This window comes from Rhinopithecus roxellana, chromosome 4, assembly GCF_007565055.1.
Source record: "Rhinopithecus roxellana isolate Shanxi Qingling chromosome 4, ASM756505v1, whole genome shotgun sequence".
Taxonomy (NCBI): Eukaryota; Metazoa; Chordata; class Mammalia; order Primates; family Cercopithecidae; genus Rhinopithecus; species Rhinopithecus roxellana.
In genome coordinates, this window is record NC_044552.1 from 16,470,367 (window position 1) to 16,494,058 (window position 23,692).

Genomic DNA, 23,692 nt, shown 5'->3' on the forward strand with positions numbered 1-23,692 from the left:
TCCTGTCATCCTAAAACCCCATGGGTTGGAGTGCCCCACTGGCCGGAAGGTGAAAACACATTTTGGGAGCGCTATCTCTGGGACAGTGACAAGAGTGCTTCCCCCAGAGCACCAGGGCTTCCCCGAGCTTCCCTACCCAAGGGCTGCTATTTCAGGAGCTCTCCTGCTGAGTCACCAGAGGAAAGCAGCCAGGGAGGAAGCAGCCGTATCCTGTGTGCTCGGTTGGACCAGCGAGGGCAGGTGACTCTGGGGGCCCTCTCCCTCGATGGTGACTCCATGCAAAGGTGGAGAGCCATTCAGGAAACCCTGTGATTGTACCTGTTAGGCAGGAGGGAACTTATATTTTTCCTATTCCTATATCCCTGGTTTCTGGAAGTTTCCCGATAGTGAGAAATTAGAGAGGATTAATTTATCTTTTCTCCACTCCATCTGAGTGAGCCCTGGAGTGAATACAGAGCCTTAACCATGGAAAGCTGAGACGGGGAGAGGACTCTGCAGCAGGAGTCAGTAGATGAGGATTCTCATCCTGCCACCCACGGTGTGATTTTAGGTAAGTCCTGGGACCCTCTGGGTTCAGTTCCCACACCGGTAACATGCTTCAACCATCTCTAGGCCCTGCCCCTACACACAGTGGATGTTGGAATGCAGCAAACCTTTTACTTATTCATCTGTTGTAATTTAACGTTTTATATAGAAATATATCACGATTCAAAACCCAGATGTTCTAAAAGCTATAACTTGAGAATTGCTCTTACCCGTTTCTTTCTCACTGCTGTTCTCTTACAGGTAATGCCTTTTATCAGTCTCTCCCATTTCCCCTCATTGAAGCACAAGCAAATACAAACGGTGTTCTTGTTTCCCACCCTTTTGTACACAAAAGTGGCTTCCTATGTGCAGCATTCTGTATCTTTTCTTGCTAGCTTGAAGCTGTATACTGAAGATGGCTCCATGCTGGTACCATTGGAATTCGTTACTCCTTTTTCTTTTTTTTTTTTTTTGAGACGGAGTCTCGCTCTGTCGCCCAGGTTGGAGTGCAGTGGCCAGATCTCGGCTCACTACAAGCTCCGCCTCCTGGGCTTACGCCATTCTCCTGCCTCAGCCTCCCGAGTAGCTGGGACTACAGGCGCCCGCCACCTCGCCTGGCTAGTTTTTTTTGTGTTTTTTTAGTAGAGATGGGGTTTTACCATGTTAGCCAGGATGGTCTTGATCTCCTGACCTTGTGATCCACCGGTTTCGGCCTCCCAAAGTGCTGGGATTACAGGCTTGAGCCACCGCGCCCGGCCCGTTACTCCTTTTTCTGTCACATTGAGTTTATTTAGCTAGTTTAACATGCTTGTTTATCTAGTGCCCTATTGATGGCTACTTGAGTCCAGTGGAGCTAAATTCTATGTGCTATATTTACTTACCGATGGCTGGAGGAGGGCAATGCCCACTATAAGAGAGGCACTATCTCTCACTCTCTCCCTTTTTTTTTTTTTTTTTTTTTGTGAGACAGGGTCTCGCTCTATCGCCAGGCTGGACTGCAGTGGTGCAATCTCAGCTCACTGCACCCTCCAACTCCCAGGTTCAGTGATTCTCCTGTCTCAGCCTCCCAAGGAGTTTGGATTGCAGGCGTGCGCCACCACACTCGACTAATTTTTTTTTTATATTTTTGGTAGAGACAGGGTTTCACCATGTTGGCCAGGTTGGTCTCGAACTCCTGACCTCAAGTGATCCTCCTGCCTCAGCCTCCCAAAGTACTTGGATTACAGGCGTTAGGCACTGCACCAGGCTGAGGCACTATCTCTTCAATTCTCACAACAGCCCTGCAAGGTAGATATTTGTTATGAACTGCATGTATCCCCCTAAAACTCACACATTGAAGCCCTAACCCCCCGTGCGATGGTGTTTGGAGATGGGGTCTTTGAGAGACAATCAGGGTTAGCTGAGGCATGCAGGTAGAGTTCCCATGATGGGATTTAGTGCTCTTATAAGAATGGATACTGGAGAGTTTGCTCTCTCTCTTCCTGCTTCCCAGTCCCCCAATATTTGGGGGCACAGCAAGAATATGACCACATACAAGCCACAAAGAGGGCACTCGCCAAAACCCAACCATGCTGGCAGCCCTGATCTCAGATTTCTGACCACCAGAACCCTGAGAATCTGCCGGCACCTTGACCTTGCACTTCCCAGCCTCCAGCACAGTGAGCAATCACTTTCTGTTGTTTATAAGCCACCCAGTCCATGGTAATTTGCTATAGCAGCCCAATGTGCTAAAACACTGGCTGAGTGCCCACAGTTGCAGGAAGTAGGGTGAGGCAGCATGGTGGGGTAGAAGGGAGGGCCAGAGTGTAGCACCCCACCAAGTGTTCTGCAGCTCCTGCATCACAGGCAGGACGTGCTGAAGTTCCTGCCTGACCGATGGAGGAACCCAGAAAGCAGCCGCTTGGAGGGCTGGCACACATAGTGATGGCAGGGTGACCCTGCATCCCAAGGTATCACAGGGCTGCATCATGGACAGCCTGGGCTAGGAGCCACGTGGAGGGTATGGTAGCATGAAGAATGCCAGTGTCTTAGTCTGTTTTGTGCTCTAAAACAGAATACCTGAGACTGGGTAATTTACAAAAAACAGAACATTACTTCTTCATTCTTCTGGAGACTAGAAAGTCCCAAATCAAGGCGGTGACATCTGGTGAGCGCCTTCTTGCGTGTCCTCACATGGGAGAAGGTGAAAGGGTAAGAGAGAGTGAAACCACTCCCATAAGCCCTTTTTAGAGCCACATGAATCCATCCATGAGGGTGAAGCCATTATGACACAAACACTCCCAAAAGGCCGTAGCTTCCCACATTGTTGCATTGGGGATTAAATTTCCAACACAGGAACTTAAAGGGACATGTTCAGACCATAGCAACTGGTGACAAGTCTGGCATTGCCCCGGAGCATGGCAAAAGAGGGCAGTGGAAGAGTTGAGCTGGAGCAGGATGCAGGAGAACAACCGGGGACCGTGAGTGGGCAGTGTTCACACCACGGAGGGCAGGCCACAGAGAAAGCTATGACTTGGGGTGGAGGCAGAGGTGCCAGGGGCAGCAAGTGATACAGGAAAGCCCAGCAGTGGCAAAGGAGACCCCACCCAGATCCCGGGAAGACTGAGGGGGAATGGGACAAGCCACTGGGGAACAAGGTGTCCATCCTGGGAGCCCTGACAGGAGCCAACTTCCTGGGAGGTCAGTTAACAGGGCTGAGAACGTAGGTGTAAGAAACAAGGCAAGATTCAGCTACTCAACTCAGGGCCTGTTGTTGTTGCTGTTGTTTGTTTTTTGTTTGAGACAGAGTCTCACTCTGTCTCCCAGGCTGTAGTGCAGCAGTGCAATCTCCACCCACTGCTACCTCTACCTCCCTGGTTCAAACGATTCTCCTGCCTCAGCCTCCCGGGTAGCTGGGATTACAGGCATGTGCCACCACACTTGGCTATTTTTTGTATTTTAGTGGACATGGGGTTTTGCCATGTTGGCCAGGCTTGTCTTGAACTGCTGACCTCAGGTGATCCGCCTGCCTTGGCCTCCCAAAGTGCTGGGATTACAGGTGTGAGCCACCATGCCCAAGGACCTGCGTTTTGAATGAAGTCCCCCAGACTGAGATCAAGACTATAAACACAGAGCCTGCAAGTGGGGTCAAGGATAGCTGTGGCTGCAGGGGGCCGAGGAACATGGTGGGTGGGCAGTGAGGCCAAGAAGGCCTGCTTTTTCCTCCCCTGTCCCATGGCTATGGGTAGTTGGGGACTCCTGGCCACAGGGAGTCAAGCTGTAGCCTTGACTAAGTGGCCTGGTGGAGGGCTCCAGTATCGGTTTTGGGAAGGGGCACGTAGCAAGCACTGAAGCGGGCTGGACAGTCCAGGTGATGACCACACAGGTCGAGTCCATCCTCTAAATCTCAGGTTCCACATCCTCAGATTGAACTGACTGCACATAAAAAATATTTGGGAAAAAAATAAAAATAATACAATAAAATTAATACAAACAAAAAATATGGTATAACAATTATTTGCATAGCATTTATGTTAAGTATTAGAAGTACTCCAGAGATGATTTAAAGTATACAGGAGAGCACTTTGGGAGGCCAAGGTAGGAGGATCACTTGAGGCCAGGAGTTCAAGACAAGCCTGGGCAACATAGCAAGATCCCGTCTCCACAAAAAGTATAAAAATTAGGCCAGCCTGGTGCTGTGGGCCTGTAGTCCCAGCTACTCAGAAGGCAGAGGTGGAAGGATTGCCTGAGCTCAGGAGATTGGGGCTGCAGTGAGCTATGATCACACCACTGTACTCCAGCCTGGGGGATAGAGTGAAATCCTTCTCTAAAAAATAAAAACAATAAATAAGTAAATAAATTAATTAAATAAATAAAGTATACGGGAGGATGTGCATAGGATATATGTAAAGACTATGTGGTTTCATAAGCATCTTGAACATCCATAGTTTGGTATCTGCACGGAGTCCTGGAAGCAGGTCCCCCGTATGTTCCCTGCAGCCGTCCTATACAGCGTGGGTCGCCTCCATCATCTCCCCTGCGATGCTACAGAGCATCCCCTCAGCTCCTCAGGGTCGGAGAAGTTCTTCTCTATACCTCAGGGTCTCCCTGTGGCTGGCTGAGGAACCAGCCACTTCTTTGCAGACTGACAAGGGGCTTGTCCTGCAGGCAAAGAAGCCTATTACTTCTCTCTGCAGCTGCCCAGAGAGGCACACCCAGCTGGACACATGCTTCTCTGCGTAGTCACCAGTGGCCATACCCTAGCTTGGCACAGCTGGAGCCTCCAGGAGCCCAAACAGGGAAAACTCATCTGCAGACCGCACCAGCTTCACAGGCACCAACTCGGGAGCTAAGGACTTGGCAAAAACAAGCACTGTAGTGAGTAACTGCAGCAAGCATGTGTGCACACTCACATACTCACATGCACACGTGCACACCCAGGCACACTCATGAAGCCATTCTGGTCAGCCCCAGATAGCATCGTGCTGAACAGATGCTGCCCCCTGCCCTGTCTGCTGAGCTGTTCCTCCTGCCAGAGCCCACTAGGGTGGCCTCCTCAATGCGTTGCCAATCCTACAGCAGGTTCACTTGCTTTTTCATGACTCTACTAAATTGTTTGTCGTTTGGAGTTGTATTTTGACTTTGAAGCCGTAATATGCAAGCAATACATTCTCTAAACACTATGAAAATGTGTTTGTATGTGGCTTGGTTCTAGTGTCTCTGCTCGTAGACAAACTCTTCTGACTCACAGACTCTAAACTAAAGGGCTCAAAGAGTGATGTCCAACCCTTCTTCACCATAAAGAAGACTGGGTCCCAGCTGTGTGGAAGGATGGCCTCTTCTAGCCACTCCTTTGAAAATAATGAATCACACTTCCTAACACAGGAGACCTTACTATAATCTGACCCAGCGACTGGGTTCTGACCCTTCACTCATTTCTGTACAACTCCCTCAACCTTTTGGGAATTCCTGGCTCAGGCTGCCCACTCCCACTTGCTACTGGACATGTTTGTAATCAACTTTCATCCACCTTCTCCCTCCCCACCCACCTGGGATCCTGCCGTCGGCTTCCCTCTTGAAGCTTTCATTTATTCTACTCATGACTCCGAAGGAGATGCTGCAGCTTCCGGACTTTCTTATTATCGCAAACAAATTGACTTATTCTTACTTCATCATGTTGGCAAACTTTAGGGATAATTTTGTGGTAATTTATTTCATTAAGATCTGCTCTTGCAAAGATGTATCTGTGTGAGCGATGGCTCATGCCTGTAATCCCAGCACTTTGGGAGGCCGAGGTGGGTGGATCACCTGAGGTCAGGAGTTCGAGACCAGCCTGGCCAACATGGTGAAACCCCATCTCTACTAAAAAAAATACAAAAATTAGCCAGGCGTGATGGCATGCACCTGTAGTCCCAGCTACTCAGGAGGCTGAGGCAGGAGAATTGCTTGAACCCAGTGAGCCAAGATCACGCCACTGCACTCCAGCCCGGGTGTCAAAGCGAGACTGCGTCTAAAAAAAAAAAAAAAAGTTCAAGTACTTTCTAATGGAAATGTGTCCAGGCTGTGGGGTGGGGGAGATACAGGGGAGGAGGTGTGAGAGGAGGTGGCGGCTGTGTGGTAGGAGCTGGAGGGCAGAAGGAAGGCTCTTCTTGCCAAGGTACTTCAAAACCCAAAACACCACTATTAAAATATGGATATGAAGGCCTAGGCTTGACTTTGGTTCAAAGATTTTTAGGAAGTAATTGTTTGAAATTCAAAAGCATTTTCTGTAGAAATGGTATCACAAATGGAAGATTAACTTTTCAAATGAACCCACAAAAATGTATTTAATCTACCTTTTTACTAATTATCTTTTCACTATCTTTTTACTATTTAATTGCTAGCTGTGTCAAGTAGCGCTTTAATTGACATCTGCCTCAGTTTCCTCATCTGAAAAGTGGGGACACCGATATAGCCTGTCTCAGGGTTATTGGGAGGATGACATGAATTTATCTGTGTAAAATTCTTTTCTTTTCTTTTTTTTTTTTTTTTGTTTTGAGACAGAGTCTTGCTCTGTTGCCCAGGCTGGAGTGCAGTGGTGAGATCTCAGCTCACTGCAATTTCTATCTCCTAGGTTTAAGCAATTCTCCTGCCTCAGCCTCCTGAGTAGCTGGGATTATAGGCATCTGCCACCATGCCCAGCTATTTTTTGCATTTTTAATAGAGACGGGGTTTCAGCATGTTGGCCAGGCTGGTCTCGAACTCCTGACCTCAGGTGATCTGCCCGCCTCGGCCTCCCAAAGTGCTGGGATTACAGGCGTGAGCCACTGCGCCCGGCCGTGTGTAAAGTTCTTAGAACAGTGGTAAGCCCATAATTAGGGTTACATGTATTGTTATTATTACTTGTAGCAAAACTCTAATATGCTTCAGCCCCTGTTTTTAGAGCCCTGCTGAGTCTAAGGGGGACTCAGAAGCCCCAGTGGGGTGGGACTCCCTTGGGAGGGTGAGATTCCAAGGAAGCCGCTGAGGCAGAGACTGCAGCCCAGAGGACACGAGATTGAACCGACCGCTCCTGCCTGGGCCATTGGTCAGCGGCATCCCTAGAGCGGAGTCTTCCTGAACTCCAAGGGAGGTTAGTGTTTGGGTCAGACACTTTAGACATGACAGAATGGAGGGGGCGGGTGTCCTGAGACCTGGCATCGGCTGGCGTGAGCACCGGGGGTCCAAGGAGCAAGTGGGGGCTGCTGGACAGGCTGTGAGAGGCAGGGCTGTCCCCTGCGTGCCTTACTAGGGATTGTCCCAACCCTGCTTTGAAACACCCAGCGTGTAAAGGCCTCGCCTGCCACAGTGGGAAAGTTCTTTATCTCTGCCGTATTGGACTTTGCTGCCCACAGATCTACCCAAGGCCGACTAAGAATTACTGAGAACACAGTCAAAGGCTTCTGAGTTCCCCAGGTCTCTCTTAGAGCCCTTGTCTTGCCTTTCCACTGCCTTTTGAGTTAAAGAACATAAAGGTGCTGGGCAGGAAGAAAGGAGACCACCTTGTGGTGTGGAGGAGAAGGATTCCAGACCAGGCTGGAGCTGGAAGACAGACGGCATGGCCCGGAGCACCACCTTGGCTGTGGTGGTGGCTGTGGAGCCTCCTGAGCGCCTGTCTGCTCCCCGGTCCTGGCTTCACAAACAGCCCTTCTTACTGCTACAGGTCGTCTTCCTTCAGGCACTGTCTGGCCCCTCCGCTTAGACTCCCCATTTTTAGCCCATGTTCTCTTCACGATTCTCTTAGGAGGTTTACAGAGGTGGACACTGTATAATTATGTGTATGTTTATGTGTGATCTGAGTAATACTTTGTCCTCTTCATACACATGCGTGCTTCTGCTCTGTCATCTGCACACGTAGCAATTCACACTCGCAAACACCACCTCCAGGACATCCTGGAAAGGGGGCTGCAGTCATTTCCGCTTTGAGTAGTAAAGGGCGAAGCCTCTGAGGCAAGGATTTTCCTCAAAATTCCTCCCCCAATACCCAAAGCGTATTTATTGAGCTCCTACTGTGTGTCAGTCCCCACTCTAAGAGCTGGTGATACTGCTGTGAACAAACAGATGCGGCCCCCAATTTCACGGAACATGGCATTTTTTCTAATAAAGTGGCATTTCCTAATTATACAACATGATGTTGGACATTTTCTACACATCTGCTCCCAGCACTGTTAGTGTTTTTGTTTGCTGCAGGGGTTCACAGAAATCAGTGATTAAGATTCAATATTTAGGCCGGGCGAGGTGGCTCAGGCCTGTAATCCCAGTATTTTGGGAGGCCAAGGCGGGTGGATCACTTGAGGTCAGGAGTTCAAGACCAGTGTGGCCAACATGGTAAGACCCTGTCTCTACCAAAAAATATAAAAATTTAGCTGGGCGTGGTGGTGCGCTCCTATAATCTCAGCTACTTGGGAGGTTGAGGCAGGAGAATTGCTTGAACCTGGGAGGCGGGGGCTGCAGTGAGCTGAGATCACACCATAGCACTACAGCCTGGGCGACAGAGTGAGACTCTATCTCAAAAAAAAAAAAAAAAGATTTTAACACAGATTCAATATTTAAAATAGAGGCTTCTCATTTCCCGTTACATCTAGCTTTCATCCATGCCCCCAAGTAAAACTGCCTTGCATTTGAGCAACCATTTATCATCACTGTAATGATTCAGATGTCTAACTTGGGGTAAGGCCAGAATGAAATTAAATGGGAGATCTGTTATAGATTGAACTGTGTCCCCCTACAAGATATGTTGAAGTGCTAACCAATGCGGGATGTTTGAGTTAACATCAGTTTCTCAATTGCAGTGCCACCAGCACTTTAGACTATGTGCTTCCATGTTGTGAGTGCTGTCCTGGGCATAACAGGATGGTGAGCGTGTCCTTGGCCTCTACCCACTAGAGCTAGTAGCACCACGACCACCCCCAATCAATCCTGGCAACCAAAAATGTCTTCAGATATTGCTAAATACCCCCAAGGGGAAAACTGCCCCCAGCTGAGAATGAATGATTTTTACAATCCATCAAGAGGCTGGCCGGGTGCAGTGGCTCACGCCTGTAATCCCAGCACTTTGGGAGGCCGAGCCAGGTGGATCACAAGGTCAAGAGATCAAGACCATCCTGGCTAACATGGTGAAACCTCGTCTCTACTGAAAATACAAAAATTAGCTGGGTGTGGTGGTGTGTACCTGTAATCCCAGTTACTTGGGAGGCTGAGGCAGGAGAATCGCTTGAACCTGGGAGGCAGACGTTGAAGTGAGCTGAGATCGCGCCACTGCACTCCAGCCTGGTGACAGAGCGAGACTCTGTCTAAAAAAAAAAAAAAAAGAAAGAAAGAAAGAAAAAGAAAAAAGAAAAAAAAAGAGGCTGACATTTAATGTGTGTTTTATGATAAAGTTTCTTGGCTATGAACAGTAATCGTGAGAAGCTGGCTTAGCTGAGACAAAGTAAAGTTATTATTGTGGGCTGGATGGTGTCCCCCTAAAAAGGTAGGTTGAAGTCCTAGCCCCTGTGAATACAGCCTTCTTTGGAAATGAAGCTTTTGACCATGTTATCAAGTTGAGGTCACACTAGAGTCATGCAGGCCCTTAATCCAATGTGACGGATGGATGTCCTTACACAAAGGGAAGAGACAGAGGTAGACACGTCCAGAGGGAAGGCAGCCTGTGAAGAGGGAGGCAGAGACTGCAGCAAGGAAGCTGCAAGCCGAGTGCCCGGGACTGGCAGTGGTCCCGGGCGCTGGGAGACACCCGTGGTGCAGACCCTTCCCCAGAGCCTGCAGAGGACATTCAGCCCTGCCAGCACCCTGAGTTTAGACTTCTCACAGCCAGAAATACCAGATGAGAAATTTCTGTTGTTTTAAGGCACCCAAGTTGGTGGGAATGTGTTACAGCAGCCACGGGAAATGAATCCAAGTATCTGGGAAGAAGCAGCCCTGCCCTGAAACAGCTCACCTTGGGGGCTGATGCACAGGAGTCTAAAACTCCCAGGGGCTGGGCGTGGTGGTTCAGCCCCATAATCCCAGCACTTTAGGAGGCCGAGGCAGGTGAATCACGAGGTCAGGAATTCAAGATCAGCCTGGCCAACGTGGCGAAACCCTGTCTCTACTAAAAATACAAAAATTAGCCAGGCATGGTGGCCCGCACCTGTAATCACCAGGAGGCTGAGGCAGGAGAATTGCTTGAACCGAGGAGGCAGAGGTTGCAGTGAGCTGAGATATTTCCATTGCACTCCTGAGTGACAAGAGCAAGACTCCGTCTCAAAAAACAAAAAACAAAACAAAACAAAACAAAAACAACTCCCAGGTTACTCATCCCAGGTGGTGATGGCACAAGCCTGGCAATTTGCAGGCAAGATGAGCAGTTCCTGCACGGGTGGGTTCTGTGCCCTGTGCTGAGTCATAATGAGGGTATGCTGGTGAATACAGAGGGTTCTGCACCCCTTTCCTGTCACGTGAGGACAAGTGCTATGGTCCTTATGTAAATTAGTAATTCATACACAGTAAACACTCCTATATAAAATACACATAGACACACCTATCCAAGATGAAAGTGCAGCAATCTAATACTGACATATTAGCAAAGGGGCTACAGAGGACCACCAAAACATGGCTGTAGGAGACCAGACTAGGCTGCCCTAAAATATGTCTTTGTGGCATAAGAATTATTTTGAGAAACTGCTGACACAGGAGAAGCTCTGAAAACAGAGAAGTTACCCTTTTGTAGGGGGAATGTATACCTGTCATGGAAATCCCTATTTGTAAGGGTGCTCCCCTCTCAGTACCAGGAGGAGAAATGGCTGTAAATCATCAAGAGACTCTCATCAATGGAGAAGGCACGGGTTTAAATTTGTATGGCAAACCTTACCCTGTTTCCTGTGCTTTTCCCGGTCCATCCTCACAACTTCCTCTTACACCCTGCCTTCTTTGTTTCAGGTGAAGATGGTATTTCAGCCTGAACTCTAAGCCACCTCTTCGAGAGTTACTCACATCTCTGGGCACCTCCCTGTGCTTATGAGACAAACATGTTAGTAAGCTTCTGCTTGTTTTTCTCTTGCTAATCTGTCTTTTGTTACAGGAGTCCATCCCAGCTAAGACTCAGGAGGGCAGAGAAAATTATTTTTTTCCTCTCCTACAGAGCAAATGTATGGGATTTCTCTGCCTACTTGAGAACTGTTTTTCAAAGGCGTCATCGTCTTGTGAGGCTGTGTACCTATTTTGTTGATTTTTCAGAGCAACCCTGAAGATCCCTCCTTCTGAAATTGCCTTTAGAAGCAGTTTGGGAAACTTTCAAGAAACTTGGACATATTCCTCACACAACATTCCACAGCTCGCCCAGCTCTTGCATTCCTGAGATGTGACTTCACATGAGTTGCAACGACTTAAAAATAGAATCTCCCAAGAGAGATGATACGACACTCACGTGTGCCAAGACATGTGTGTCTTAGTCACTAAAAGGGCCAGGCACAGTGGCTCACGCCTATAATCCTAGCATTTTGGGAGATGAGGCGGGCAGATCACTTGAGGCCAGGAGTTCGAGACCAGTGTGGGCAGCATGGCAAAACCCCCATTACTACTAAAAATACAAAAATCAGCCAAGCACAGTGGTGCACACCTGTAATCCCAGCTACAAGGGAGGCTGAGGTAAGAGAATCGCTTGAGCCTGGGAAGCGGAGGTTGAAGTGAGCCAAGATCACGTCACTGCACTCCAGCCTGGGTGACACAGCAAGACTCTGTCTCAAAAAAAAAGTGTTCTAAAAGTGTCACACCTTTTCACCAAATACATCAACTAGGGAACATTATGGGTCTATGCACGATACCCTAATCTTATGGATACTGATGCAGCAGAGGATTATTTGTATCAAGAAAAAATGGAAATGATGAATTCCCTTAAAATGGGGACTGGTTAAGTAACTTTTGGTATATTCACATGGTGGGGTACTCCTAAGACACTAAAACTTAAGTTTTAGGAAAAGATTATAAAACATGGACAGCATAATCCCAATTAGATTATAGCAAATACTGAAAGGATAGACCTCAACATTGCGGGGTGGGGGGATTCTAATGTTCCTCTTTTGGGCTTTTTGTATTTTTATTTCATTTTCTTTTTTCAATGGATACATATTCTTTTGTAAATAAAAAATAAGTTTATTGAGATATATAAAAATTTACCCTATGTTAAAGGTGCAGTTCTATAGATTTGCCAAATGTATTGTGATGTCACCACCATTGCAACCAACATATAGAATGTTCTGTTGACTTAAAGAAAGAAATTGAGGCAAAATTAATACAGAATTTATCTGGGCCAAGGTTGAGGACTGCAGCCCAAGACACATTAAGAAGGGCTCCAGAGAACACAGGAGAGGCTTGAGTTTTGTTATTGCTTTGTTTTTTAAAAAAAGACAGGCTGGGCGTGGTGGCTCATGCTTGTAATCCCAGCACTCTGGGAGGCCAAGGAGGGCGGATCACGAGGTCAGGATATTGAGACTATCCTGGTTAACACAGTGAAATCGCATTTCTACTAAAAATACAAAATATTAGCTGGGCGTGGTGGCGGGCGCCTGTAGTCCCAGCTACTCAGGAGGCTGAGGCAGGAGAATCGCTTGAACCCAGGAGGTGGAGATTGCAGTCAGCCGAGATCGCGCCACTGCACTCCAGCCCGGGCGACAGAGTGAGACTCCGTCTCAAAAGAAAAAAGGACGAGTCAGGAGAGGGGTCAATTACCAAAGCTGTTTGTTAGGAATTCTCATTGGTTTACAGAAATAACACTGATTAGTGATTGCCTATGCATTGTTGCACTATAGAGCATGTCCAGCATACGGTGCTGCTGTCAAATTCAATGTCTTTCTGGACCCAACAATGTAAAGGGGCTCACGTTCCTCAGAGGAATGGTTTCTTTTCTTTCCCAGTTTCTATCACCCCCCAGAAGTCCCCTGTGCCCCTTTATAGTTATTCCACTACGACACCTTTATAGTTATTCCACTACGACACCTTTATAGTTATTCCACTACGACACCTTTATAGTTATTCCACTACGACACCTTTATTATAGTTATTCCACTACGACACCTTGCCAGGCCCTGGCAACCACTGTTCTGTATTTTCTGTTACTATCACTTTGCCTTTTCTAGAACGGCGTATAAATGGAGTTGCACAGAACATAATCTTTTGAGTGGACTTTTGATCTCTTAGCCTGTTTTTAAGATCCATCCATTGACTTCCAGACTTCATATGATATGGTCAAACAGCAGTAATGCTTAACTGGGTGAACCCTGTCAGTTGGGGTTTCCATTCCTTGCAGTCGGTAGTAGTCTGAGCTGATACAACATAGACATTGCCTTTGAAATTCTACTCATTCCTCAAGATCCTCCTTAACATCACTTCCTCCAAGGAGCCTCTTAGAATAGTTCTGACCCAAGCAATTATGACTCCTTCTCTTTGGATCGTTGTGGCATGTTAGGGCATTCATATTCTCCTTTGTAATATAGTTCATTGTGTACTGGCTTAATCTGTCCCAATATTTCCAACCAATTAGATGTCAATTAGGCTGCTTAAGGCCAACAGCTGCCGTATTCCTGCAAGTGCCTCACTGCATAGTACACAATTAGCACTGGACGGATTCCCATGTCCATCACTTTCCCAGCGTGTTGCCCTCTCTGCCCTGGTCATTCTGGCCTCCTCACTGTCCTGCACATGGGCTGGGCTCACTCTCACCCCTCTGACCTCCAGGATACTACAGGCCAGTGTTTGCAGGTCTCACCAACAGCATCGTTTATAACGGGAAGGAATGCTAGGTGTCTGAGCCTGTGGAGGTTCCATGCCTGGCACACGGCAGGGCTGGCAGGCTCCAAACATACTTCTAGGAGAGGCAGCCAAGAACGCTTGCGTGAATTCTAATCTCTGCCCACGGCCTCTCCAGGCTTTGATTTTGGTCTCTCAAAAACTGACCTCTTTGAGAAAACTAACAATTCAATTCTGCAGCATGTAGCTAAACATATCAAAGGGGTACTAAGTTGTTATTCACAGGAAAGAATCTTGTTATTTGGCTGCAGGACCTCTCAGAACTTTCCGAACGGTCCTGTGGTTTGTGGGTCTCTAGCAGTTGATACAGTGTCCAGCAGTTCCCATATGTATTTAACTGCAGACTCTGCCCCATTTAAAAAAACTCTTATCTTGAAATTAATCACAGACACAGGGGAAGATGCAGAAATAGCGCAGAGAGGTCCTAGGTGTGCTCCCCGCTTCTGCATTTTGTTGTAGCCACGTGTAGGAGGCTCAGACTTTCAGAAGCTGCCTTCAAAACTTATGCGCTACTTTTTTTTTTTTTTTTTTTTTTTGAGACGGAGTCTCGCTCTGTCACCCAGGCTGGAGTACAGGGGTGCGATCTCGGCTCCCTGCAACCTCTGTCTCCCAGGTTCAAGCGATTCTCCTGCCTCAGCCTCCCGAGTAGCTGGGACTACAGGCACGTGCCACCACACCTGGTTAATTTTTTGTATTTTTAGTAGAGATGGGTTTCGCCGTGTTAGCCAGGATGGTCTCGATCTCCTGACCTCATGATTCGCCCGCCTCGGCCTCCCAAAGTGTTGGGATTACAGGCGTGAGCCACTGCCCCCGGCCCTATGCAATACTTTTCACTAAGATCTCCTGCTTTAACAAAGACAAAGAGAGTCCATTTCTTCCAAAGATCTGAGAGGTCTTCACGTTTAAGGATGGAGTACATTCGTTTGTGAGCAGCACACACAAAATGTGGCTTTCACGTGTAGCTTCTATATTTCAAGGGCCAGACCCAGAATATACATTTTAAAACTTGTCAGCAGCAGCCACAGGCAAATTAAAGCCCAACAAAAATACCATATTTCAGAGTAGAGTGCATGTTAAACAGCTTATTCCTCCCAGATATCTCATCATTGACACTGGCAATCAGAAACAGGTAAGCAAGCCCTAATTACAGAGATACCAAGAAGTGAGAGGTCAGAAAGGAGAGAGAAAAACCAGCTGAACATGGCCTTCTGCTCTCTAATGCTGCCCGAAGATTGCCACTTCTCGAAGAGTAATTTGTACCCAAGGAGGGCTAAAATGATGGCACTCCTGACCCCTGACTTGGGGAGTTTCTCACCTGCATTGGAAGTTTATCACAGATATTCTGGCTTTTAAATTGTGTTTCTTTTTCTTCTTCCTCTCCAGCCGTGGCCTTCTTCTCTCCCCCAAGTAGATCCCAATTGCATCAGCCATGGCCTTGTTCCCCAAATCCGCCATACCCTGCCTGGCCTTTGCCTGTGCAGTACCTGCTGCTGGGCACCCCCTTCCGCCTCTGTCTGCAGAAACCCTCTCAGTGCGCCCAGCTGGAAACAGCCACTCCCTCTCCTGGGCTTTCTTGGCCACATTTTTATTCGTAAGGATTTTTCTACAAGGGCCAGAAACTTCAAACTAATTTATGCAAATATGGGCAATTTATGGGTCTCAAAACCAAACTGTGGGAAGTCAGCGATGCCAGGAGGCAGGGATCAAACTTCATTCACCAAGGAGCCCAGGGGCAGGACGGAGGCATCAGAGTGGGACCGGGGCGGGGAAGTGTTCTGTGTTTGGCAGCGGCTTCCATTCCAATCACTTAGTGGGGGCAGGGCCAGGGAGGCAGGAGGAGACGAGTGGTGCTATTGGCAGGAGAATTGGGAAGACGTGATGGGAAGACAGAGCACTAGCTGTCAGGATGGTTCCACTTCTACTAAAAAGGGCTTACATTTGACTTCTTGGGACACCCATGGAAGCCCCGTCCTCTCACACTGGTTTGTGAGCTCGTTAAAGGGCAGTGGCTGGTCTTGTTGGTAATTCTGCCACCCCAGGGCAGGGCATAGGCACAGCGGTGCCTACACCCAGAGGGCCTCAGTCATGCTTATTGGGTCCAATAGTCATTAATTAGGTTGTTTGGCACTGATGAGCTTCCTGTGGCATAATTCATGAAGTGTGTGACATTTAGGACCTCTGGGTGGGTTAACAGTTAACAAATCCTCAAGGTCACCTTTCTCCTAGCAGACTGACTCACCTGCCTTTAGCCTAACCCATCATTATTTCTCTAATTAAGATAAAGAAATAAAGCAAAGATTTACTGTCAAGAAACCTAGCTACTGCTTTGTTAAATTTTTATCTATGAAAGATTAGTTATCCGATAGTGCCTTATTTTGGATTAGTACAGTCATGATGATGGTGAAAAACACCAGTACAGGTTTTAACTTACCGAGTTCAATATTGCTCTATTTTCTTTAAGTGGCTGGCCTCCCCTGGATTGCTATGGCAGCATTGGATAAAGCAGTTGACAATATTCCAATAAACTGTTACTTTTAAAAAGAGAGGTGTTCATTTTAGACTTACTGTCCCAAGACCTCTGGGAAAAAAATTCACATTAAATATAGGGATTTTTTGAGAAGCATATAAATAGTTTGCTTTATTAGGAAGGAGGAAATGCTGGGCGTGCTGTGTACGCAGGGCTCACGGGGTGGGAAGGAAGTGGCTTGGAAGCAGAGGGCTCTCCCTCCAAGTCCCATTGACAACTTGGGTATGATCCTTGGTCCTACGCTGTGCTCCCCGCCTGACAGATTCTACCTTCTAAAGTTCATCCCACTCTGTCTTCTCATCTCTGGTCCCCATAGCACCATAGTGTGGGCTACATTCTCTCTCCTCAGACCAGAGGCTGGAAAACTCTTTCTCTCAAGGGCCAGTGAGTATTTTAGGCTTCGTGGACAAGTGGTCTCTGTCCCAGCTGCTGCTCAACTGGGTGCCTGAGTTGAAGTGGCCATGGCGGATGCGTAAGTGGTGGGTGTGGCCACAGCGGATGCGTAAGTAGCAGGTGTGGCCACGCTCCAGTAAACCCCAGGCTGCAGCTGGGTTGTACCCTCAGACTGTGGTTTGCCAACCCCTGGAAGCCTCCCTTAGCCACTTCATCCCCAGTCATTGGCCTGGGTTTTTCTCTTCTTTATATCCCTAGACCCTTATGGAGTGTCTTGCACCTAAGAGACATTCAATAAAATGTTGTTGAAAGAATGAATGAGTTCTCTAATCTAAGCATGTGTACCTATGAGGTCATTCTATTACTGAGCTGCCAAATTAATTTCCAATTTCATTAACTTAAGAGATTTGGAACTCTTTGGAGATTTACTAAGAACCAGAAATCTGTTACCCTCCTAACCACACAATGTACATATTTACTTATTGTTCTAAGCACACTTGTTTTAGAAACATAGAATCCAGCATCTCTTACTGTTAAGTATTTTAAAACACCTTCCTGTTGGTGAGGGTAAGCGTGGTAAGTGTGATCATATCTTAAACAAGAGGAGTTTTGTTTTCATGTAAACAAGAGCATCTCGGACGTAAGAGAATGATGAAAAGGTCTGTCATTGGCAGGAAGAATACGATATCATTAAACTTTGTGTTCGGTCAGACATATTTTGCATGCTTTTATGGTTAATCATTCTTAGAAGAAATTCCTCACCTTATAACTCCAAATCACAGCAAAAAGGCTTTGTTTTAGCTGTTTTGCTTTTATTTAGAAGGGATGCCACTTCCCTCTGCCTAAACATCACCTCATGCAGAGGGGTGTGTCCCCCTCGGGACGGGCACATATCTTGAGTGTCCTACCCTGAGAGGGCACAGAGTAAGATTTGGGTGAAGTATCCACCACCCTCATTAGCAGACTCTTCCAAGGTACTGTGCTTTTAACAACTATTAGAGAATGACAGAGCCAAAATCCTATCCAAACAGACAAGCAGAGTTTGGGGTTAGACCCCTTAGATATCTATGCATATCTCAGGGGCCAGCAAGGTGCCATAGCTGGCTTTCCCTGGCTTGTGGGAGCCCATTGTGCACATCTGCTCCCAGTGATTTCACACTGGTAGCTTGAAATGAGTGATGATGGGCATATTTAGACAATGGAAATAGGCCAATGATACAAATCAGGGCTTTCTAACACTGTGGGTGTGAGACTAATCAATGTGACCTGGTTCCTGCTTTCAAAGAGTCTGTCTGGGAAATAAAGCATGGACATAGGAGAAGATCACAAATAATGTCAACCTCTCAAAGGGACCTTATGTAAACTTCTTAACCCCTCTACATCTCAGTTTTCTCATCTGTAAAATGGGGGTAATAATACTTACCTGGCAGAGGAGGTAGGAGGATTAAATGAAATAATGTATATAAAGCATATAGCTTGTGGGAAGGTTGATAGTATGTACTTATTAAAGGTGACTATTATTATTATTATTGACTAACTAAAGAAGAAAGGGTTTAAGGATGAGAAGAGGAACAGGAAATAAAGATCTGAGGCAAGTGGGCCTATGGTAGGAGTTTTAGTCTACAGACTACAGAATAGCTACAGGGTCAGTGTCAGCCATCTGGTCTACCCTCAAGGCCTAAACAGCATAAGAATCTTCCAGGAGGAGGTTTGGTTCTGCTCCTGGCTCTCACATCACTTCGGCATGTGATGTGAATCTTCCCTCGCAGCCTAATATATCAAAGAAATCAAAAAAGAACCAGGAGAGAAACAGCTGTTATCAAAACCCACTCTGCTGGCCCCAGCCCAAGGTCTCAGGAAGAAGACAACAATACATGGAGCCTACAACGAAACTGGTGTCTATGGAAGCAGGAAAGAATCACATGCCTGCTAGAACACGTTCTGAATGGGCTGACTCCACTCTGCTTTCAAAAGGAAGCTCTTACCATGGTAACTGCGTCACTGTGGACACTGAGCAACCGCAAAAAAGACAGAGGCTAAACTCCTGTTTCCTTCCAGGAAGTAGAAAAAATTGTCTCGTGTGTTTCTGGAGGATTCTTTTAACAATTTTGTTGAGTTTATATCTTCCTCACCAAGGAAATCCAAATTAATAAAAGTGAAAATGTTCCAATTGTTTACACACCAGGACTTAGAGATGTATCTGTTTATGCACTCAAATGAGACGGCAAGCGAGCAGTTTGCTGATGAAGGACTTCTTTCAGATGGTGTCATCCATAGTTGCCACTGGATATGAGTTATCAGTTAAGCTTCTTAGTTGTAGCAACAGAAACCAATTTTGCTATTTTAAACAAGCTGGGGATTGATTAAAAGGACATTGAGAAGCTCAAAAATTCTCTTGGTAGGATGGAGAGCCAGGCTTGGAAGTAATGCACCCAGGAAATCCTCCCCTACCCACTCCAAATAATGCCACCAGTGATGCTGCAGGGCACTGCCAACACTAGCGGCACTCCTGACATTGTACATCACCAGACTCCAGCTGCAGCTGCAGGCAGAGCTGCTGTCAAGACTGCCTGCGGAAACTGGACATAGCTCCTGGCTCCTTCACTAGCACGGATTGTGTACCACCTCTATTTCTATATGCTATGAGCTTCTTAAGCAAGGCTTGGCATGGGTGCATATGATTGGTGGAGCTTACATAATACGTCCATTCTGAATCACACAGGAAGCTGAGAAAGTGAGCAACTGGCATCAATAGCTTTGCTACCAGGAGTGTGCTCTGCTATTTAAGGTAGGGGATTCCATAAACATAAGAACACGGATTCAAATCAAGTAGGAATGCTTCTGGTTGCAAGTAATAAAATATCCAACTAGGCTGGGCGCAGTGGCTCACACCTGTAATCCCAGCACTTTGGGAGGCCAAGCTAGGTGGATCACTTGAGGTCAGGAGTTCAAGATGAGCTTGGCCAATATGGTGAAACCCCTGTCTATACTAAAACACAAAAATTAGCCAGGCATGGTGGTGCACGCCTGTAATCCCACCTACTCAGGAGGCTGAGGCAGAAGAATCCCTTGAACCTGGGAGGTGGAGGTTGCAGTGAGTCAAGATCGTGCCACTGCATGCCACAAAGTGAGACTCCATCTCAAAAAATAAAATAAATAAATAAATATCCAACTAAAATTGACCTAAATAAGAATGGCTTATTTTCTCATATAAAGAGAAGTCCAGGAGTAGGTGGTTCCAAATTTGGTAAATTTAGTGACAAAGAATGTTCTTAAAGATCCAGATCCCAGCTGGGCACGGTGGCTCACACCTGTAATCCCAGCACTTTGGGAGGTCAAGGCGGGTGGATCACCTAAGGTCAGGATTTGAGAACAGCCTGGCAAACATGCTGAAACCCCAGCTCTACTAAAAATACAAAAATTAGCCGTGCATGATTGTGCATGCCTGTACTCCCAGCTACTCAGAAGGCTGGGGCAGGAGAATCGCTTGAACCTGGGAGGTGGAGGTTGCAGTGAGCCAAGATCATGCCACTGCACTGCAGCCTGGGCAACAGAGTGAGATTCCATCAAAAAAAAAAAAAAAAAAAATTCCAGGTGCCTTCTATCTTTTTGCTCCACCATCCACAGAGCACAGACTTTTGCCTTTAGGCTTAGGTCCTTATGGTTAGGAGATGATGGCCACAGCTCCAGACATTACAGCCTCACATATGCAAGTCCCAAGAGTCATGTTTCTCTTTGCACATCTCTTTTTATCAGCAAAAATACGATCACCAGAGTGACATAGAAAGAGTTCCCTTGTGTCTCACTGGCCAGGAATCGGCCATGTAACCTTCCTAATTGCAGAGGAGACTGGTAAATGGAATACCTGACATTTCAGCCTCCATAGTGCAAGGTAGACTCTGCCAAGAAAGACCAAGAATAGGTGAGTCACTGTTAGATAGGAAACCAGTAGGGCCTGCTGTTGCCACCATTTTTAGAAATGCTGGAAGACTGCTAGGCGGATATTTTGAAGTGAGATTACCACTAGACTTCATCCTGCAGGAAAATGCTGATCTTTCAGCAGCGTGTGCCAGGTGTGCTTTGTTGGGAAGGATTCTGAAGCTCTGTCTGGGCTCAGCAGGAAAGAGTAACATCATTGGTTAGTGATGACTGCCATGGGCATGAGAAAAGGAATTGTCTCCATGCGGGCCACAATTCGCAAACCCATTGTGGAGAGAGACCAGCCTGTTTTGTGAACTTCTTCATTTCCTTGCAGAGCATTTTTGTCTGCTTTTGGAGGGCTGAGCGCACCAGGGAGTTCCAGCAGGGACAGCTGTGGGCCTGTAGCTTCTGTGATGCTTTACCCAAACACCACCATCCTGCATTGTTCTTTTCCTGATGTCCAGATTGTCCCTTTGGCACACTTTTCCAGCCAAAATGATTGACACAAATCCTTGGCCTGTGAATAAATGCTGGTGAGTACCAGCACTGGCCGGGGGCGAGGATCAACTGTGTTATGGGAAGGCCCAATATTTTCTTCAAACGCTTACTTTACCTGTAACAGCTGCTCTTGGTGAACTTGCTCTTATCTCGTAGTTTTTGCTCCTGAGATCTAGGGATATTTGGTTGAGATCTATGTATTTCAGGGTAAGATATAGCTGTGTCATTTGGCTCTTCTTCAAGCATGTAACCACAAAAAAAATATTAATAGTAAACACTCATTACAACCACAACCACAGCCACTACTAACGATAAGTAACACAATGAATAATCTTTACAACAGCCCTCTGTTAGTCAACCTGGGTAATAACAGTAGCTAACTTTATTGAGTAATCACAGGCTTCCAGTCACTGCGCTAGGTGCTTACGTACATTCATTTAATCCTTGCCACAATACCCCGAGGGAGGTAATGTTGTTTTTTTCCATTTGTCAGATGAGGACATTGAAGACTAAAGAATTTAAGAAGCTTCCCCAAGGTCACATGTAAATGGCAGACACTAGATTCAAATACAGGTCTGTCTTTACTCTCAGGCTGAAGCTTCTCGCCTCCGATCCCAGTGCTCCTTATTGTTATGATTTTCATTTTAGTGTAGTATTATTTCCTTTTTGGTAAACTGAGGAAACTGAGGTATAACGATTGGGAGTGGTCCCTCGATGGCCACCCAGCTGGTAAAGGACAGAGCCACCTGGGAGCCTCCGGAGGCTTCTTAATCCACAACCTCATGGGGTGAAGACAGATGATTGCTGCTGCAAAAAAGTAGGGCTGTGCCTTTCCGGCGGTGACGACCTACCCACACAAGAACATGCCTCTCGCAAAGGATCTCCTTCATCCCTCCCCAGAAGAGGAGAAGGGGAAACACAAGCAGAAATGCCTGGTGCAGAGCCCCAGTTCCTACTTCATGGATGTGAAATGCCCAGGATGCTATAAAATCACCACGGTCTTTAGCCATGCACAAGCGGTAGTTTTGTGTGTTGGCTGCTCCACTGTCCTCTGCCAGCCTACAGGAGGAAAAGCAAGGCTTACAGAAGGATGTTCCTTTAGGAGGAAGCAGCACTAAAAGCACTCTGAATCAAGATGAGTGGGAAACCATCTCAATAAACACATTTTGGATTAAAAAAAAAAAGTAGGGCTGCAGCTGTAGAGAAGTTATGAGATTGGGGCACACTAGCTCAATTTCCTAATCCATCAGACGCCTTTACTGCCGTGTTCAAGCTTCCAAACAGAATGTTATGTAGCACAGCTTAAAAGGGCAATACACTAGAAGGCAGATATACCTGGATTGGTTTCTTGGGCAATTAATTGACCTCTCTGAGCCTCAGTCTCCTCTTCAGGAAATACAACCAACTTTACAGAATCATTAGGAGCATTAAATGAGATAGCTGCTGGAACTATGCACTTCATGCCTGACACTTCAGTGCACCCACCATCCTTTGCCCTTGCCACAGGTCTGTCTTTTTTTATCTTGTATCCAGAAGGTTTGTACTTATCACACCCTAATCAGGAAATGTTTCAGGACAGTGAGTCCTGGTCATGGGTTTTTCCCACAGGAATTGACCAGAAGCCTGGACACTTTCACTGTTTTTTAGGAATGCATCTTTCAATCATTCAAGGCTTTAGGCCTTGTAAAACAAAACCATATTGCATTAGAGTCACATGTCTTGAATGGTAAGCGTGAGCTGACAATTGCACCTGTTTGAAAGTAGAGATGACTTCTTACATATCAGAGGATCTCAGACCCAAGACTTTGCTTGGTAGATGGAGATAAAAAGTCTAAGTGACTACCAGTGGTTAATAGGTAGCCAATCTTTATTCATTTATTCTCTTGAAAGTGCATTTTGAGATTTTCAGACAAGAGCTACAATTTAGTCATGCTGTATACCAGACTGCTGGTCACTTAAGAAAATGTCCCTTGTGGTTGCCTACAGATAGCAATGTGTGGGCCCTCCGTCGAGTGCTAAAGTCACCACTTCTGGACAATAAGTTCCATGAGGGCAGGAATGTTATAGCCTACACAGTAGGTGAGCTAGTAAATGGTGATGCTGGATGTTGCTGGCGGTTGAATGAATGGGTGGGTGGATGGATGCATGGATGGATGGTCTCAACTTTTTCAAAAACGAGATTCTGTAGAACAAAGACACCATAAGAACAAAAGTAGATTGCCACTTCCCTCTGGGTTTCTGGCAAAAATTTTCCACCACAAGTTACATAAGCACATACGTAAAAAGAAAAACTAGATGAAGGAAGTGAGCCTATTGGATGACATTAGTCCTGGCCACAGCCATCCACCACAGACAGAAGACTCTCCCCAGGCTCCAGAGTGGGCCACAGCCACAATGGCAGCCATGCCACTTCAGCTTTCAGTGATGAGCTCACACTTACACCCACAGTCTCCTTTCCTAGGTTAAGAAGGAAGTGGCAGCAGAAGTCAACAATTTTATGTTTTTCTTTTTTCTCTGTTCAAATGAAAGAAGCATGAAACAAAAATTCCC

The 23,692-nt window shown here is 46.6% G+C and overlaps 1 protein-coding gene and 1 long non-coding RNA gene across 9 annotated transcripts in view; both read left to right on the forward strand.

The window, feature by feature from the left end:
- Nucleotides 1-246: 246 nt before the first annotated feature.
- Nucleotides 247-23,692, forward strand: part of LOC115897051 — a 47,975-nt gene continuing 24,529 nt past the window's right edge. For 6 of the 8 annotated variants that reach the window (XR_004057000.1, XR_004057001.1, XR_004057002.1 and 3 more), the window contains exon 1: nucleotides 247-550. This is a non-coding gene — a long non-coding RNA (uncharacterized LOC115897051). Of the gene's footprint in view, nucleotides 551-10,938; nucleotides 11,030-23,692 lie in introns of all 8 variants that reach the window. The other 2 variants (XR_004057005.1, XR_004057006.1) reach the window with 1 other exon arrangement.
- Nucleotides 21,978-22,326, forward strand: LOC115897050 (40S ribosomal protein S27-like). The gene has a single exon (XM_030929655.1). It carries the CDS (start codon nucleotides 22,006-22,008, stop codon nucleotides 22,258-22,260), a length of 255 nt encoding a protein of 84 aa, XP_030785515.1. The 5' UTR covers nucleotides 21,978-22,005; the 3' UTR covers nucleotides 22,261-22,326.

Excerpts from the sequence above, each read along its gene's own strand:
- LOC115897050 (XM_030929655.1), top strand. The coding sequence starts at position 22,006 with ATGCCTCTCGCAAAGGATCTCCTTCATCCCTCCCCAGAAGAGGAGAAG.